Source organism: Xiphophorus couchianus, chromosome 5 (assembly GCF_001444195.1).
Source record: "Xiphophorus couchianus chromosome 5, X_couchianus-1.0, whole genome shotgun sequence".
Classification (NCBI taxonomy): Eukaryota; Metazoa; Chordata; class Actinopteri; order Cyprinodontiformes; family Poeciliidae; genus Xiphophorus; species Xiphophorus couchianus.
Window position 1 is genome coordinate 26,886,029 of NC_040232.1, and position 20,235 is coordinate 26,906,263.

At 42.2% G+C, this 20,235-nt stretch overlaps 1 protein-coding gene across 6 annotated transcripts in view; it reads left to right on the forward strand.

The window, feature by feature from the left end:
* znf516 (zinc finger protein 516) overlaps window positions 1–20,235 on the forward strand; it is a 56,663-nt gene that overhangs the window by 22,659 nt on the left and 13,769 nt on the right. For 4 of the 6 annotated variants that reach the window (XM_028017926.1, XM_028017923.1, XM_028017927.1 and 1 more), the window contains exons 2-3: window positions 13,637–15,730; window positions 17,606–18,916. In XM_028017926.1, coding sequence (XP_027873727.1) covers window positions 13,975–15,730; window positions 17,606–18,916 — 3,067 coding nt within the window. In that variant the 5' untranslated portion in view covers window positions 13,637–13,974. Of the gene's footprint in view, window positions 1–6,683; window positions 6,796–13,636; window positions 15,731–17,605; window positions 18,917–20,235 lie in introns of all 6 variants that reach the window. The other 2 variants (XM_028017924.1, XM_028017925.1) reach the window with 1 other exon arrangement.

Consider the following 20,235-nt stretch of genomic DNA (forward strand, 5'->3'; position numbering starts at 1 on the left):
GTGTAGCTGGAACAATTTTCTTAAAGAGACTTCAGTGAAGTGCTTTTTGACTGGCCTCAGTCTCCCAGCAACAATAGCCGCGTTTTCACTGACCACATAATTGTGCAAATTGATATTTTGAATTTGCTTTGGTTTTTATGGCCGTTTCAAAATTGGTTTATTTCGCAAAACTGCCAAGAAACACTTTTTTTCGCAAAAGTCACATATTCAGTGACCGGACCTTGCCGCTGGCGTAAACCATAAAGAAGAAGACAACAGGAAGTAGTTTGAGAATGTTGATGCGGTGTGTTTTTTAATGACTTATCACGTGAACAAAGTTATTCACGTGTGAATTTTGTTTTTTTACTTAATGGAAACAACGCAATTGCAAAATAGTGTTTTTTCAACGTTAGCAAAATATTGACAAAGTTTTGCTCACATTTATGATGGAAACACGGCTACTGTGAAAACACATCAAAATCAGAGAAAACAGATTTGTTTTCTATGACGTGAATATAAGCAGACATTAACTATATTAGATTTTAAAACATCAAAGTTGACAGAATACATGAGCTGTTGTTTAGTTTAATTTGATACTGAATTTAAATGTTGAAAATAAATAATAAATCTACCACTTGGACTTGCTTAGGACTCTCCTTACACAACTCTTTATCCACATGTTCCTGGTAAATAGATTTAAAAAAAAAACATTACCTCTGTTTCTATCTTTTACCTTGTTAAATGTAATGCGAATGTAAGAGTGTGATAATGAACCCCAAAAACTAGACCAGTTCTAGAAATGCTTCCTGTAGCGGAAAGACGCCTGTAAGCGTTTGCATGTAATCTCTGATCAAGTGAAACAGGGGTATGCTCTACTTTCATATGAAAACATAAATGCTTCAGTTTTTCGCATGATAAAATAATGCATTTTTTTCATATAAAGTATTCGAGAGCTTGTGTAGTTCAAACTGGAGGACAGTTTCGTTGGGTTTTAATTCAGAGCTGAAGTGGCCAGCCTACAATCTTGCCTTAAATGTACACATGGATCATGTTGTTTTGTTAAAAAGGGAAAATAACTTGATCTGTGTGCCAGGGTGTTTTGTCCGTATGCATTTTTCTTTTTGCCCTTTAGAAAAAAAACGTTTAAAATTTTCGAAGTGTGTATGTACAAAAAAAGCGGTGTGTGAACATCTCTCAACAAATGCCCACATACTCTTTCTGTAGCAGAGTCACTAGGAGATTTCACTGGAAACCCTACTATCCTGCCTAGCTGTGTTTTTCGCTTGCAGGCGGCAAGAAAGACTCCGAAGTAGATCTGTGTTCTCTTATCTGATCTCGACAGCTCCGGCAATGTGCGTTCCTCAGCTGGAGGCAGGTCTGAAAGCGAGACGCACGGCACGGCTTCCCGGTGAATGGGGCAGGCGAAGAGTGTTTTCACTCATCGTTTTTATAGTCCGTGCAGCGATAAAAACCCTGGATGTGAATCAATGCGGCTCTTCAGCCTGCTTGTCGATGCAGGCGCTGATGTACGCATGTTCGACTTAGCAGACACGATTTTGGCTTTTCTCGAGAACTCAAGCGTCTTCACGTCAACATTCTTTGGAAGGGAGTATTTGAGATATTGCTTGAGTCTTGTCTTGTTTGTGTAATTGAAAATGCAACCCAAATCAGTTTTTTTTGCAGGCAGCACAACCAGAAACCTTCATTTGCAACCTAATTGATAGGACGGTATCTTACTAGGAGTGCTAGCGCTAAACGTTAAAGTGGTACCAACACTTTGAGCACGGTGAAGTGTGTCTTGCTAATAGCTGAATCCAGTTGGTGTCAACATGTGACTTTGTCTGGTAGAATAAGTACAGAATATGAAGATGAGTTTTTTAAGCTTAGCAGTATGCTGCATCTATGATTGAGATCTACAGGTGTGCACAAATATACATGTTTTGATATAAATCAATTAAATAATGAAGTAAATTAATTAAAAAGGATTAAATAAGTAACAAAAGCTCAGTTTTTACCAGCTTGTGTTTAGCACTGTCGTAGTTGCTAGGTGATGGGATTCTTAGGGACCGTCCAATTTTTACAGTCGTTCACTTCTGGCCTTCGCGGTCGACTGGCCTGGCGGGGTTCTTCAAAGGATTCAGTCCCCGAATTTGGACACGCCGTCTTATTTCGAAGTATAAATGGAAGTTGCTCTAACGTAGCCCAAGTGTGTTGACACAGTTAGCTAACCAAGTTGTCTTGTGCTGTCGGACAAAACTAGCTTTCAGTTGTTTGTGTGAGAAAAGAAATGGTGACAGACAAGAAAGAAGCAGAATTCCACGACAAGCTAGATGTTAGCCGCTAATGCGAATGCTTTCGCGCTTCATATCAGTCCGCTGAAATATGTGATCTAAAGTCTGAAATAGATGCTTTTCACTGTTTAAATATAAACTGGAAATGATAGAATGAACAGTGACTCTTTAAAATGCTGCTTATGATTTTTAAATTGAGGTTTTGTTGTTATTTTCGAAGCTTCTCTGGCTTGAGGACCGCCTAATGATGAGACAAGCACAAATAGAACATAATTTGAGGGATTCAAACCTAAATTTGTTAGAAAGTATAAAGATACTTTCTAAAGATCTATGGAATTCATGTAAAGTTATTCATTTGATATATTTGAAAACAAAAAATGGGGATTCTCATGCTCATTTTGTTTCATTCTCATTAATGCAACATAATTTAGCTTGGTCTCTTTTTTTAAAATGAGAATCAGGTGTAACAAAATGACAACCTAATGAGCCAACAAAGTTACATTTCCATAACAAAGTATCCATGGAATTTGCAGCAGGCGTAACATCTCTTCACAACTTCACAATCCGGCCTCAGAAAGCAACAAAATGAAGCACTTTCATCAGAAAGTGCGACAGTTTGACAGACCAGTGGCCAGAGTTGAGGTCTTTGGTCTAATTACACTTCAGGAAGACTGATTTAGGATTAGCTGCAGGGGCCATTCGGAGCAGCAGACAGACGAGGAGGCGCACTGAGGAAGAGGAGGAGGAAGTTCAGCCGAAACCAAAGTGGACAGCGGGGAGCGATGTGAAAACAGGAGGAGGTGTTTCAATTTAGACTTAAATCAGGAGCTATTACGAGGATCGGCCTGTCTACTAACCGGCCTCAACTGCACTCTTGTTCGTGCTCCGTCTTCTTCTTCCAGTCTGTACTGCCTTCACTTTTAATGTAGAAGAATAATAAGAAAAAGACAACGTTAAAAACGAGAACAATTTCTTTACACAGAGCCATTACGGTGCTGTGAAAACACAAAAAAACTTGTTTTTGAGCAATTATGAATGGGAAAAATATATCCACACAAAGTCAGTCCTAGGTAAATAAGTAATAATCACTTTGTTGTATCATGGGTTTGCTGTGATTGGCCACATAGTTTAGTTTCACTTCCCCGAACCACAACCAGGCATGGTTAGCACCTCATTCGTAAAATCAAGAAATCCCTTGATCGATGGCTAACGACTCGAAGTGGACTGAAGGATCTCATAAAGTCACGCTTCATGCCCCTGTGCAAAGAAATTCAAGATTAGATGAGAAACAAATTTATTAACATCAGTCTGGAAAGGGTTATAATGACATTACTGAGGCTTTTGTACTCCAGGGTTTGGGAACCACTTCTGAAATTACTCAGTGATCAGGGTTCAGAAGAATGGACAGAAATGGCTTCAATTAAACAATTTCAACCACTGCTAACCAAAACGAACACGTAGGTCTTTCTGACATTTACCAGAAAAAGCATCTTAATGACTCCTTAGACTTCTGGGAAGGGATTCTGTGGACTTGGCACAAGTGGAAATCCTTTGAAGTCCCATTACATCTGCCATAAAACTAAAATGGGATTTGAGAAAAAGAATATCTCACCTACAGATGGGAGGAGGACCGCAGGAAGGCGGCAGGGGGAACTCAAGTTTATTTTATTTTATTTTTTTCACAAGCTATCTTTCTCATACTGTTAGGACATAGTGAGAGCTTAAACATTTAGAACAATGTCGTTTTCTAAAAATAAGTGATTTTAAGAAATGACGCCATCTTTAAAAAGTCACATACTAAAACCATCTCTGTTACATATTAACATTTGTCAAACACTCTGACACATTAAAGTGTGACTAAAAGCAAAATGAAGAAATCTGTTGGTGGGATAAATACTTTTTCTCATCCCTTTGAGTACAAATATCCCAGAAATGTCTTTTTTTTGTTAAGAAAGTAACGAAAAGACACAGTTGGATAAGAACATCCAGCCCAGCAGTTCAGGATTAAGATTTCTTGGACTTTGGGTTTGTTTTTTTTTTGTTTTGTTTTGTTTTTGCTTGGTGAGATTTAAGGGTGTGGCGTTTTGTTGCCATTTGGACTCCAAACTATTAAAAACGACTTTTGAATTTGATGCAGTTGAGAAAAGACAAAGTGCTGCGGTTCAGGAGTGGGGTGGCTGTTGTGGCGCAGAGAGTCTTTTCAGTTAGGAGCAACCAGGGGTTAACGAGCAGTGTGAGAAAAACAGGCAGAGTTTGAGAAGGAGGGGGGAGGGAAATACACGCACACACACACACACCCCCACACACCCATATGCAAACACACTGTGAATCCCAGAGGAAGCTGAAGATGGTTTGCCCCCTTAGAAAAGGCAGCGGTTGTCCCGGCAGGTATCGCTCGGGCTCGATTACTAAAACGTTGAAGGTATAGAAACAATACTTTAAGAAAGAAAAAAGCTTGAAATGTTTGTGTTTTTTACAGTTTAACATTTTTCAGACTTTTTTTTTTTTTTTGGTCTAAGCTCCTTTATTTACTCACTTTTTATGGTATTGAGTCGAATACTTTTAACCCATCCAGTAAACCCACCAGCATGTAACAGGACAGGGTTGACTAAAACACCTGCCATCTTCTACACACACACACACACATATAAACAGAGACTTGATGGACTCTCTCCCTTCTCACGCTAACAGAACAGGCAAGTAGGATCCCCTCTCAGCCTATTTATCGGGGCGGGGGGGTGAAGGGTGCGGGTTGGTGGGGGGAACAGACAGCATGGACTCACTCCATTGTTCTGGCTCGGTTTAAGGGATGGGGGTAGGCAGAGACGAGACCCGGAATAGGGATGGGAAATGGAGACCCCAACAATGCCACAGAGCCCCCCCCACTGCTTTTTCTGCTTCTGAGAATGACCTGCTCTGACACAGCGGGGCGTAAAGGAGGAAAACTATCGTATAACTCGGCTGAAAGTGAACCCAAAGTGGTCAACGACCGAGTTCAAGACTGGAACCTGTGTTGGAGTCAAGTTTGAGTCTTAACAGGAAGCTTTTTCTGTGGTAAAAGTAGAAGTATACGACCTTCGCCATCAGATCTGATCAAGGCTAATTTACTCCTCGGTGTGTTGCCCTTGGTCTCCTGTTCTGGAAAACACACAAAAAAACCTGATTTTGTCGGGTTTTATCGCTTCTTTTACCAAAAAACAGAAAACTAACATGCAGCAGCATTTTATGACGGATATGAAATGTACAATGTCATCTTCCCTTTGCACAATTCTGTTAACTTTGTCGAGGACTAATAGTCTCCATCAATGGCTCGCCACATGCTGCCCTCTGGATACCTTTACTCTGAGATTTCAAAGGTTTCAGTCATTTCTAAATCTAACATCTGCCACAAGAGATAGAAGCTGAACGCTCTAAAAAATAAAAACATGAAATGTTCATGTACTACATCAAGCCTTCTTGTTAGCTGCAGAATGTCAAAATATAGTTTATTTACCCCAAATGACATTGTTGTAACTCATGCCATCCACAATAACTCTTTCTTCAGAGAATCATTGTGGATGGTAGTGCTGTGGGCAGGAAGGATCTCTATTCCTGCAATAAAGTCTTGCTTTCTCTCGCTTTCCTGCACCTTGACTTCATGCATCTCTACTGCAAAACAGAAACAGTTCTGAATATGTCAGATGTTTGGGAATCAACACCAAAGATGCAGGAGGTTCTCTGGAAGCCACATTTGCAGATTACCTTCCTTGTATTGCGCTTTTTTCCATGGCATGACACATTTGTTGGCCTTAATAAAGTTTTCAGTGCGTGTGTGTGTTTTGCCAACAGCCTGTAGGCGTGTATTTGTGTGTGCTTTTGGCAGATCTTTCCAGCTGTGCTTTACTTTTTTCTCTTCATCGCGGAGCGTACAGCAGAGCTCTTTGTCTGCTGGTTTTGAACGGGGCGGGAGGTGAAGAGCAGTTTGTTCATAATGGATTATTGATTGGTCTGAGAATACACTGCCTATGCACTGAGTTGTTTCGTGTGTATGCGTATGTGTGCTCCGTACTCCATAGATCCCCTCTGTCTTTGTGAATGTCTCCACTTTATGAGCAACTGTAGAGCGAGGATTTTTTTTGTGTGTGTGTGTGTGTGTGTGTGTGAAGTGCTCTATGTATGTAGGGGTGTACGTTTGTGTGTGAACCTCTGTACAGCTGACCAAGCTTTCAATGCTGCCTGTATGAAACACTGTCAAAAGCCCACAGTGTGTGTACGTGGACTTTGAAAAGATGTGCGCGCACAAAATTAAAAGCCCCCTCTGTTTTTTGATTTTTCAGCTCCTCTAGATGTATGCGTGCATTTGTGTTGCTGTTCCAACAGAGCTCTCAGTCTCTGTTACCCCCCCAACCCCACAACTGTGTATTTTCTTTATAGCGTTCCTCATCCTCCGCGCTGACGCGTGTGGGAGGAAGAATGATCCCGTCGTGGCTAAAGGATGACCCCCACGAGAACAACCTGGAGTCGTTACCACTGATAAGTTGACAGAGTGAGTCAGTGTGTTATGAGAGCCAATCCCCACACCCTGGGGGTGCAGGAGATTTGTGCCAGAGCTTCCTTTTGAGATGATTGCCAGGATGAAGGATGTACCCTGGCTACAGGACAGAATTTTTATCCAAAAAAAAAAACCAAACAACAAGCAAAACGAAAGACGAATTTCACTTTCAGAAACATTTTGTGTAAAACTTAATTAAAAAGATGTCTGTACTGGAATGTCCTCTTACCAACTTCCTGCAACATATGGAAGCAAAATCTGAACCCTCTAGAGGGAGCTGTTGAGTCAGCAGAGGTTCTTTTCGTACTCATCCCGAGTTCATGCCTCCAGGGAAATGCACTGTCAAGCAGTTGGTTGTGACATTACGTCTTATTGGTAACAAGTTGTTTTCATGCTTTTCTCGAACCATTGTGGTTATAATAATAATAATAATAGAGAAATGTTGAAAACTCGTTTTTTTGTGTTCTGACAAGTGAGACTGTCACAAAGCTAATAATTTGATTCTAATACCAATACTAATCCATGATATGCATTTTTGGTACTACAGAGATTCTTTTAAGGTATGTGTCAAACTCAAGGCCAGCGGGCCAAAACTGGCCCGTCATAACTGTGGTCCTTTGAGGTCTATGGCAGGCTGGCCCTGGTAGAACTTCAGGATGACAATGTGCTTGAATATTATTTTAAATTAAATCAAGTCAAATTAAATCTGTGCCAAATTACTTCAATGTTAAATGTCTAATATTAGAAGTACACATTGAATGCGGAGAAAGTTCTCTTTTAGTTTTTAGTACCTCAACGCATTCTGCCTCAAACTGCCTTTTCAGGACATTAATGATCTCGACGTGGCACCGAAATGAAAACGAGCCGTTTTAGGGCGACTGGTTAAAGGTTACGTAAAGGAAATCAGTAACAGTGTGGTCATATTTTTCTCGTAGAAATCTGTAAACAAAAAAAGAAGAAAAAAAATCCTTATTGAGAAGTTCTGCTTCAGCTAAGCACTTATGTATGGAAAAAACATAAAAAGTAAGCGTCGACAAGAAAACCCTTCCTACAAGTGTTAATGTCCTTGATGGGGGTATGTAGTGTGGATTAAGTCGAGCAATTAGTCGGAGCGCGGTTTTCTCCACGGTGTGAAAAAGAATCAGATCCAGGCGAATGTGTTCAGCAGTTCAATTTCTGTGTTTCTGGAAAATGTGACTCATGAAGTGACAGACAAGAGTCAGCAGGAGGTGGCAATGGGCTCTGACTAATTTCTGGTTGACAAAACGTCTGTTCAGCCTCTAGTCTGATTTTGTGATGTTTTCTGAGAGTCACCTGGTCCCTACAAGAGATCAGAACCAAGATAAATGGGAGTAGTGTGTAAGCCTGTTACAATAAGCAATAAACCAATTAATCTCATGATAAATTAAAACGAGCTCAATCATCTCCATTTGCATGATTGCATGTTTTTCTCGTGTTTCTGTCTTTCTACCAAAGACTGAATCCCAGAAGTCTCAGAAGACGTTTGTTTAGGGAGACTTAACTATGTATTGTATTTATTGTTTCGGTTGTTGTGTTAATCTTTTTGATATTTAAAATGTCTTAGTTGCTCTGTCAGAGGGTGTACTTGCATTATTATGCCTTTATATTACTTGAAAAGGATCTCAGGACAATAATATTGTTGTTTATTGCAACAATTTCTGGGACGATTTTTCATTCGGCAAAGTTTGTTATCATGACTAACAAACTTTACCGGCCTACTAGTGTGTAATATAATGGTTTTTTTTATTTTTTATTGTTTTATTGAAGCAGACAGAAGCAATGCCTTAATTACATGGGTATGAAAAGTTTTGTTTATGGACGTAGGAGGGAATGAGATGGCGGGTAGCTGTGTGAACTGGTAAAGGGGCAAACTGGCCTGGAGCGTTAAGAGTAGGTAAAAACAAACACAAACGTAACGCTATAAACTGGTCCTCTTCTGGGCTTCACGGACAATTTAACAGTGCTCGTTTCAAGATTCTCTCCAGATGTGGACCTCACAAGTCCGCCCCAAACAGAAGTAGCCGGGCCTGCTTCGTGTCGGCCCACTTGTGGATGGGAAAAATCCCGAGCAGATTTCCTGCTCTCGCCCGTCCCTCCGCCCACTGCGCCCCGGCGCTCGGCTAGCGGGGCAGAGGAGAGCCTGAGCTCGCTCGGATGGAGGTGGTGGCGGGGGTCGGGGGTTGTGGTTTGTTTTTGTTTGACACAGCAGTCATCATCAACTGAGCGAAGGGCTCCATTCAGTCCCGGTGACTCGTGATAGGCCTGCTCAAGTGTTCATTAGTGGCAAGGTGCTCAACTGAGGTTGGACAGGTCACGGTGTTTAAGGGATTATCTTCCTGCAGGCTCAAGAGAAACAGGTGTTAAATGTTGGGACGGGTGGAACATTTGCACTCCAAAATAAAAGACCAATTGCCGTACCAGTTGGGGTTAAACACGGCCAGTTTTATTCGATTTTTTTTTTTAAACCTTTTTGTTTATGCTGTCTCTGCACAGAAGACTTGTGAAGAAGCATTCTTTTTTTTTTTTATGAAAGAAAAACAGGTTTCCCAGCAGTTTTTGTTTTGGGTTAATCTTTTGAAACATCTTCTCATTTTTGATGACTCCAGCGATTAGTAATCTTGTTCATCTCTCCTGGACAGTTTCCCCTCCCTCTGTAAGCCATTTATTATTTTTTTCTCTCTTTAGCCACAGTTTTCAGGGGCCCACATTGTTTCCCCTCTGGTGGATAATCTGATTACATTTCAATTTGCACGTGACTGTCTGGTGGAGGACAGACTTACTGCTGCATCGTCTGAACGCTGGTCAGTGAGGCTATTTAATGGGAAATAAGATCATTATCCCCTGATCTTTTTTAGCACCAGAAGCAGAAGAAACGAGTAACATTAGGATGTGGAGACAGAGAGCAGATGGTATGGGGAGTGTTTGGATTGTTTTTTTTAATTATTATTATACTGTTGTATGTTATTTATTGCAGTGGCATAATCTCACTGAAATTATAAGACAAATCAGAAATTTAGGAACATTTAGTTGGAGAGAAAATCCCAAGGATTATTATTATTTATTTTTTTTTTAAATAAAATTCTTTACACCCAGTTATTGAAACACTTCTAATAAAACAAATATGGAGATTCACATTATTTTTAATATGGAAATTTAGGCATAACGTTTTAAAGTCACTAATAAATGACTGTTTGAACCCTGTTTGTCTTAGGCACTCTTGAAAATGGGAAGCACAAGAAAACGTGCCATTCAAAAGCGAGGCGTGTGATTGATCTTCAAAGTTCAGGAAATGATCATTAGAGAAAAAAGCTACTCATTGAAAAGATTAAAAAGTTGAAAGCAAATTGAAACACAAGGACGGATAAGGATCCATTTTTATCTCATTGCCACCCACAGAGAGCTGGACCGAAAGGGAAGTAAAATAAATCCCTCAAGTTCACTTTTAGAAAACAGTTGTGTGTTTTGGAAAACTTTAAACAACCCCTCTGCCCCGCCATCATGAATGTAAACTTGTGAAGTTAACCAAACGCTGCCAGGAATTTCACTGTAAGGTTGTGGTTTGGACAGTTGAGGAGAAGGTTGAATTTTTCAGGAACAAAAACTCAAAGTGGATCTGGGATGACGATGCAGAAAAGCACCTAATACCCACTATTACTCTTGCTGGGGAACATATGTGATGCTGTGGACTAGTCAGTGGTTCTTCTTATTTGAAACTTCGGCCTCTTTGATCAGCACATGCTCAATGTAGTTCTGATGGACTTTCCATTTTAAAAGTATAAGAATTCAAAATTGCCAAATGAGCGCAGTCATAAAATAATCAACATTCTATGAAAAGTCTCTAGAGCTAATGCCTATCAAAAATCTGTGAGATTTTATATTTGACAAAATGTAGCCATGTTGGCAAAGGTATTTTATTTCTGAATTTATTAAGTATTTTTTTACCAGTGAAAGTAAATTTTTTTCTTAAATTTACAGTGTAAGAATATGCCATAAAGTGCATATTATTACATATGGCAGCGTATTATGTGTTCCTAATAAGGGTTATACATAAAAATATGTAAAAAATAGATTTTGTTCTCTCATATGCAGAAGTAAAAATGCCACCAACCATTTACTTTCTCAGAATTAGTAATTCGGCGTATGAAACAGATGGACACATCCACTTATTCTTTAAAAAGGCAATTTTTATAACTTTATTTCACTTGTGTTGGAAATTGTAAAACAGGTCAGATAACAAATATGGATCTTAATGCAATGCAGAAGAAAAACACCTTTCCTGACTTTTCCCTGGCGTCTCCCATTAGTGTAAATATTCTGCCGGCTAATGGCTCTTCATGCGTGTTTATTTACACCGAATCCAGCAGTTATTCACATGGAAAACGGAGGCTGGAGGTGATGCGTCATCTATGATTTTCCTGTGTGGAACATCAACAGAACAGGTAGACTGTTTCTGATCACACTAGCTCCCTGATACAAAAGAAAAAAGCAGCAATAACTTAAACCACCGTCATGTTTTTTTTTTTTTTTTGCTGTTTACATTGTTTTTATTGCTATACGTAACTGAAAACGCTTCACTTGTTTGGTCCTGTTACAGATAGGTGTCATGATCTGTGTCTTTCTGTGTTTATTTAGAGTTTTCTGTCCCCTTAAGTCTCTTCGTTGTCCTGTCCTCCCCTTGATTGTTCCCAGGTGTGTCTCGTTTCTATGATTACCCTCCCGTGTATTTAACTCCACCTGTGTTCTTTGTTCCTCGTCGGGTCCTCGTCAATGTTAGCTTCTGTGTCGTCAATGTTTAGTCTCTTCGTGTTCAGTGTGTGTTACTCCTGCTCGTTGTTTGGACTAAGTTATTTTCATTAAAACATCATATTCATCATACCTGGGTCCGCTGCATCTGCCTCACCACTCTCACCACCCGCACTTCCTGACAATAGGAAGATCATTTGGGGTGCACTGCCTCCTACCTCAATTTCCCATTTAAATAATTGATGGCTTCTTTGTAAAGACCCACCCAATGCAAACATGGCCGCACCTTTAAAATGTTCCCTGACCACATAGACTGTTATAACATTGTTAAATCTGAATCGCTTTAGGAAGCAAGAAGTGTGCATTCGTCTTGGTTCCTCTTGATAGTAGGTGTTGGCTTTGGACTCTGGGACTAGCTAATCTAGATTTAACCTCAATGAAGACAAAAGAAAATTATCCACCGCATGTATCACCTGCGTAAACCCTTTAAACAGAACCACACTTGAAAACTAACGAGCTGTCTCTTCGTATCACTTTATTTTTGTGGGACACCTGAGGGACAGTTTATCATTTTGGGGAAAATAACTTGGGTAGAAAGAGTGAAAAGCAAACCAACCTGACAGTAGTTGAGAAATCCTTTTGGACGAAGGTGAAAATCTGAGAGCCACTTTGATTCATGCGCTCTTTTAGGACTCACTGACAGTTTAAAGGGAGATTTAAATTGTCCTCTTTTCTCTTTAGAGCTTTTTTTCAGTACCTTAAGAGGTCTGGTTTTGATAACATACTTTGCTTCTAAAGAATGTCAGCCACATCTGCACTGGCGGTGGCGCTTCTCGCCTGTTGGAAGTAAGCTTCCCGGGAACAATCCCAGTATGCCATTGAGGCGCTTTCCAGCAGCCTGTACCAGACCAGATAGATAAGAGGCTCTGGTGCAAGGGTAGTCATTTTCATTGCAAGAATTTAAGACATATGATTGTTCTCCTCCCCCACCTTATCCTCTTGTGATTATGATCAATTATCCACTTGTAATTAGAGCCTGGCAGTAACTGAGCTTATGGGCTCTGACACTCTGTGTAATAGCCTGTAATAATGTTGTCAGTCACATTTCATATAGTCCATGCGCACAGGCAGGCTTCTCGTGGAAATTTCTTTTAACATTTCCATTGTTTAGTGATAATAATAGCTGGCTACACGAGTAAAACGTGCCGCTTTGATCGATTAAATGGTCATAATGACCTTTTAGATGAAGCAAAAATTATGAGATTTACATTTAATCTGGCAACTTCCAGACCAAAAAAACAAAAAAATGTGCACGAATCACAACACGGTGTTGAAAAGTCCGACCGTGTACTGAGGGAAAAGTGCTCTGGTGGCGTGATATTAGTCAATGCTGTTGAAGTCTCAATGCCTATCTGTATTTCTCTTTCTGTTTGACTCGCTCCCCGACCTCATTCAGACTCCCGTTTGAGAAACGGAGCAAAGCAAACTGTCTGAAGAGCCACTTCCTGTTGTGTACTTAAGATCCCTGTCATGTGATAGCGTCAGTTGATGGAGGCGTGCGAGGAGGGGAGGGGAGCGCGGAGGGAACAGGGTGGCACTGCTGCTGATCTTGCTGATGTGCACACAACTACCATTCCCCCTCACCTCAGCCATCACCCTAATTGTGTAAAGTGTTGACTCAGCCGCTGTGGCATCAAGACCCTCCAACCCCCCCCAGGCCGTGCACCACTAAGGCACAATCACAGAGCCATCATGTAGGCCTGAATAGCAGCGGTGCACAACACTAGCTCCATTTTATTGGCTTTGTATGTTTGCTTGGTGTTTATTGGCCGTCTTTTACGCTACCACTGCAAATGTGTGTTTTGACCTACAGTGATGGTCAACTTTTGATCTTTAATCTACCTAGGATTAAGCAAACAGCTCGCAGATTCTGCCAACAATACATCTTTTGGTCAACCTGTCTACATATTAAAATATCGGATTAGCTTTATTGATTTTGAAGCTAAAGTGACACAGATTTACTAACAATTTCTCTGTTTCTTTCCCCTTTTGTCTCCTTTCAACTCTGCAGGTCCTGTGATGAAAATTTCACTGTGACACATGTGTGGAAATATAAACTAAGGCTAACGAAGCCAGATCAAGGAGTCCAAAAAGTATTGTGGATCAGCAGAAACTGAGAAAAATACCCTTAATCGACAATGACTATTAGGACCTGAAAAAGAAACTGATATGTTGAGTTTTTACTTGAGTTCATTTACTTTATTAGTATCCTGAGATCTGAGTGTGGCGTTTTAACAGACAGGACTGATACAGAAATACATCCCTAGATGTACTTCTCCAGATAGCAGTGATTTCCAATGTTTCTGAACCTGTGAACAATCAGGTACAAAGGGGGGTTTCATCCATACCATGAATCCTAGAGACAGCGTAGAGCTCATGGAGACCCAAGAGAAGCTGACTGGCAAAAAAGCCAACACTGAAAAGGATTTTCAAGGAGAGGATGACAAAATCCCAGAGGCATACAACTGCAACATCTGTGGACGGAGCTTCCCTTTCCTCAGCTCGTTCTCGCAGCACATGAGACGCCACACGGGCGCACGCCCTTATAAATGTCCCTACTGCGACCACAGGGCATCTCAGAAGGGCAACCTCAAAGTCCATATCCGCAGCCACAAACTGGGCACGCTGTCCAGCCACCACTCTAATGAGGACGAAGAGGGCGGAGCAGAGGAAGAGGAGATGAAGGTTTCCGAGGGTCTGGATGGAGGCACCAGTCCAACTAAGAGCAGCTCTGCCTGCAACAAAATGATCAACGGGGATGTCGGAGAGGAGAGTCGAAGGAAAATGCCTGCGCGGAGCATGAAAAGAGAAAAGTCTGTCAGCAACCAGCGGCCGTATTGTTGCCGCCTGTGTGGGTACGAGGCCCTGAGGGAAGACCAGCTCCTGAGCCATATTGAGAAAGTTCACATAACAGCAGATGCAGAAGAGGACACAGTTACGGTTAAGGAAGAGGTCATTACCGAGCCTGATACCGTCCAGCCGCAATGCGATGGGACATTCCCCTGCGAGACCTGTGGCCAGGTGTTCAGCCAGGCCTGGTTTCTGAAGTCACACATGAAGAAACATGCCGGAATCCTTGACCACTGCTGCCGAATATGTGGAAGAAGGTTCCGCGAAGCTTGGTTTCTCAAGTCTCATATGAAAACCCACAATACCAGGTCCAGGTCTCGCTCCAAAGCAGATTCGGCAGAGCCTCCCACCACTATAAATGACGTAGCACAGGATCCCGACATAACGACAACTTCTGTTACATCCGTCTATCAGATGTGCTCGAAATGTGGGAACCTTTTCCACAGCAAAGAAAGCCTGAGAGCCCACGATAAAGTTCACAGTCCTAATTTTGGCAGAAAATCCCCAGTTCACTGCAGGTCTACTGATGATGTGGATTCACCAGCTGCGAAGAGACGTCTCCTGGAATACTTTAACCTACAATGCGTTGAGGGAAAGACGCCGGGTGAAGAGGAGGACAGCGAGAAAAAGACTCTTGGTCAAAGAATTCCAGAACTAGATCCAGTTTGCAGCTACCAGGCTTGGCAATTAGCCACTAAAGGAAGAGTTGTGGAGCCAGTGGAGCCAAGTTACAAAGCTTCATATGGCGCAGGGAGCATGGAGGACGAAGCCCTTACCGATGCCGCAGTGGTTTATGAGAAGGAGAACAGTCGTTATGTCTTGCAAGGCCAAGAAAAACGCAGCTCAGGGAGACGCAGCAGCTCAGGGTTGGGAAGCCACACATCTTCAGGCGACAGGACACCGGAGAGCCTCAGCGACTCAGAGTACCGCCCTTCAAGTCGACAGGACAAACGGCGATCATCCCAGTCACAAGCGTCTTCTTCCAAGTGCAAAGAGTGCTTCGAGTGTGGCAAGATGTTCCGCAGCCGCCATCAGATGATCGTCCACCAGCGGGTTCATAGGAAGGATGGCGGCCGGGCGCCAGCGGGAGACAAGGAAAGAACTGGAAGGGATGATCAGTGGGGACCCACCAGCGACCCGGAGTCCGGTTCCCCCAGCAGACCCAGCACCCCAGGGTATGGAGATTCCCCACCTGCGTCGACGCTTGGAGATCAGGCTTCCGAGATGGGAACCTCGAACTCTGGAGAAATTGAAGGTTAGTCAGTAACTTTTGACTTTTTAGGTTCTCTTTTATACACAACAAAAATCCTTTACATAACAGAGGTAGAAAACAGTAACGAGAAAAATAACACTGTCATTACAGATAAATAAAAAGGATTTGCTAGTAAGTACTTGCCTTACCTTGTGGCTTCTAGTGCTCTGCATTAGCCGCTGAAACTGGAACAAACTCTGTCAGCAGTTTTAATTGCAGAAAAGACTGTAGACCTCATTAAGTCTCCCACTCGATACCTCTGTCACTCTGATGTAAACAACTAATGATGAAGAATGCTCGGCTTATCAGTCTCTTTGGAGTGGGCACTGGAGCCACCATGTGGTGAAATGCCCAAAGTCCATCAGTGTGAGTTGCAGTTTTAAAAAAAAGTGCTGTTTAAAAATACTATCAAACAGATCGCACAGCTTCCAGTTCTGCTGGAGAGTTTGTTGACATTATTATGTAATATGAACCAGCTGTAAACGTCACAGTTTAACTGAAGCTCTTCTTCCTGATGGCACTTGAGCAGTACAAAAGGCATTTTTGGAATGCCAATCAATTTTACCGCCTTTGTAGCCCAGTGACACTACAGCGTAAATGGAAAAATGAAGAAGGAAAGACAAAAGCAAACATAACCATTACTGAAAAATGCTCAATGATGGATTGTAATATGTGTTTTTTCTAATATTTCTGCATAACCTGATGCATTTGTTTATATTAGCAAAGAAACAAGGCGATCGTCTCCGCTCTTCCCAGCTGGTGCTGACATTCTAAAATAGCTGCAACATTTCTTCAGGCCCAATTGAGCTGTGTGCTATTTCAGGTCTTCCTGTCTCAGGAAACTAACCCCCCTTCTCTCCCCCTTTAGATCTGTGTGTGAATATGCTTTTCACTTACTGTTATATCTTTCAGCTACTTAAGCATCCTTTTATGTTAATGTTAAAACAAATTGCTGTGAGAGAGAGTTATCAACATGAGGGGGGGGAACAAATAAAAGGGATTGTTGCACTTGGGCGTTCCCAGGCAGAGGCATCTCCTTTCTAGTAGTAGGTTGAAGTGTAGATAATTTTTTTTCTTCTTGGTTTATCTCTGTATGTCTACAGACATGCACAATGTCCTGATATTCCTATTTGGTTTTGTATTGATGAGTGACATTTTTTAAATTACTTACTCTTGGTATTTTGTAGTTCCGACAAGAACTTGTTTCCTGACTAGACAAAACTTTGATTAATGTGGAAAACCATTTTTTCAATTACAAGGCTGTGAACGCCACCTTGTGGACAATTGAGGGAGCTGCACATCAGAGAAATGTATCAGTTCAATGAAACAGATGTAAGCAACAAAATAAAAAATGTACAATTGAAATTTCTGCAGAGGATCTTAAAAAACATAATAATAATAATAATAATAATAATAATGATGATGATAATAAGACATTATTATTGTTATTATAATGGTTATTATGATAATAGCCATTATAATTATATTATTATATTTATAATATAATTATTATTATAATGTCATTATTATGACCATTATCATTATGGTCATAATGATAATAATATAATAAAAATCCAAAGTCATATCCATCAATATTTATCATCTTGCTACAACAAACCTAACAAATGTGTTTATTATTTGATTTATGCGTGTTGTTGAACTGGAAACTAATCTTAAGGTGACCTTTAAGTCAGATTTTATATTGGGCTACACTGACCCCTGGTGGATATTTACTATATCCACCATATAGTAAATATAAATGTATTTTGTCTGCATCCAGATAAATCTGGAGGATTGTTGCCGGAGCTAGATTGGTACATTAAACATTGTTTAGTTTGTCGTGCCTGATTTTAGTAACTATGTTTTTTTCCCTCACAGATGAAAAACCGTACATCTGCAGCCTTTGTGACTTTGTCACCGCGGACTCACAGGCTTACTTCACCCATGTTCGTGTACAACACCAGGCTGCCTCCAAAGACAGACCCAGCCCTGTCCCCAGTCCCAGCTCCAGCTCAGACAGAGGGTCCCTCAGCAAATATCCCAAATTTAAGAAAGCTTTTACTCCAGGGCTAAAAACCTCTCCGAATGCTTATCTCTCTGCTCGTCCTTCTTCATCTGATCCTGCCATGATCCCGATGGATTTATGTGTGAGAGCCAATGGGATCAGGGGCGTAGCCTCCATAACTTTAGATAAAAAGAACCTCCCAAGCCATAAGTGCTCCTTCTGCTCTCACTCCACCTGCTACCCAGAGGTGCTCTGGATGCATCAGACCGTGGCTCATCGCATCAATAGCAGCAGCTCCAATCTGGCTCCGAAATGGGCTATTAAGAACAACTCTAAGACCTCCAGGAACAGCTCTTCGTCCTCAAAGAGACGCACCGGACCTCCACCTGTACTGGAAGGGAAGGAATGTCAGCCGCTCCCTCCGACGGTGCGGAGCCAGCGGACGCGGCCTCCTACCTGCACCAATGAGGTTGTAAAAAAGAGCAGGCCGGTCAGTCACGCAGTCACCCCGTCATCATCTTCTACGCCTTGTACGCCATCCTCAAGAATCTCTTCATCCGCATCTGGCAAGCAGGTTGGGAGAGTCCCCGTTCGGCCAGTTAGCAGCAGCAGCAGCAGCACCAGTAAACGTATGGACGACCAAAGTCAGCGCTTCAGACCCAAGGCGGAAATCTATCCTCGTGTCAGCACTCAGGCACCTTCTGGCTCTTTGGAGAAGAACACCGGGAGCCGCTCTCGACCGCCTGCATCAGGCCTCAGCTCCTCCGGACCATCCAGGATGGCAGACCGCTACATGATGCCTCAGGAGGGCCTGGGCTTCATGCTGTCCAACCAACACAGCCTCTCAGAATACAGCCGAGCTCGGGGCTCCCCTCATCAACCTCATCAATCCCAAATCCACAGTCGGCCAACCCCTTCAAGACCCAACGCCATCAACCACTGCTTGCCCACAACGCACAACTACGGCATCTCCCAGACACAGGGAGCCGTGGCGCAGGCCTCTTCCTCCCCCTCATCGTCTTCGATACCCTCAGAGAGCCGTAGGGATGTGAAGCAAGAGCCGATTGGAGAGACACCAGACACCTCAACCGATGTCCTGGGCTACCTTAAGAAATACAGCCCGCACAATCTGGCTCCTTTCTACCACCACTGGGGTGCGGCCAACTCTCTGATGGACCCCACAGGTAGAAATTACTCATTAACCACACTCTGTTCATACATTTACACCAAATTGTTATGCTTCTACAATGAAAAGTGCTTTCTCACATGAAATTCCCCATCTTCAGCTCACATAAAAGTTGCTTCAAGCAGCTGATCTTAGAGCAAATGTCAAGTGTCAGAAGGAATAAAGAAATGTTTACTGAAATTGGATGGCTTGCTTCTGAGCCCTTTTGAACAAAAATACCTGGCAGAAGAAAAATCTATAAAGAGTGTGCGCTACCTTGCCGCTCTCCCCTTCTGGCGAGGAGCCACTCGCGCCGTGCTCAGTCTTTTACAGAAATGTAGATGTGCACGAATGATGAAACGACACCGTCTCCTGCAGACCGTACCGGTGTATGCGCTTCTGCCTTGAAACTCCTGTCAACTTGATGGAAATGGTGGGTGTAACCAGGAAAGAGCTAAACTCTAACCCAGGGGTGTTAAACTCCAGTCCTCAAGGGTCGCTGTCCTGCAGTTTTTAGATGTGCCACAGGTACAAAACACTGGAATGAAACCTCCTCCTTGTGTAGATCAGTTCTCCAGAGCCTTAATGACCTAATTATTCTATTCAGGTGTCGTGCAGCAGAGACGCATCTAAAAGTTGCAGGACAGCGGCCCTCGAGGACTGGAGTTTGACACCTGTGCTCTAACCCTTGACCTGCCCGGTAGATGCAGTAAAACATAACCTCATGACAATACCACCACCAGCGTGTCTCATGGTGGGTTGGTATTACGAGGTGACGTAGCGATCCATATGTAAGCCCAGATCACTTTTTGAACGCATCACTTTGACCCACTTGTCCCCCCACATGGTATGTGGCAAACTTTAAGCAGAAATTCCCACGACTTTCCTTCCAAAATGGTTTTCTTTGATTCTGCCAGCTGAGCTGTGAATCTCCATCACAGTTCTATCAAGTCAAGTTTATTTATAAAGCACATTTCAGTGACAAGGCAGTGCAAAATACCTTCAGTCACCAATTATGAAACAAGCAATAAATGTTACACTTTGTCAAACACCATCATCAAAATCATCAAGCAAATACACATCAAATATATTGATGGATGTTCCAGTTACTAGGAATCAACGGGAAACTCAGTGGTTCAGTCTTTGCAGTTTTCCTGGACGTTTGTTCCAGATTTATGGTGCATAGAAGCTGAACGCTGCTTCTCCATGCTTGGTTCTGGTTCTGGGGAGGCGGAGCAGATGAAAACCAGAAGACGCGAGAGGTCTGGAAGGTTGATACAGCAACAGCAGATCTTTAATGTATTGTGGTGTTAAGCCGGATTTTTTAAACTCCACCCA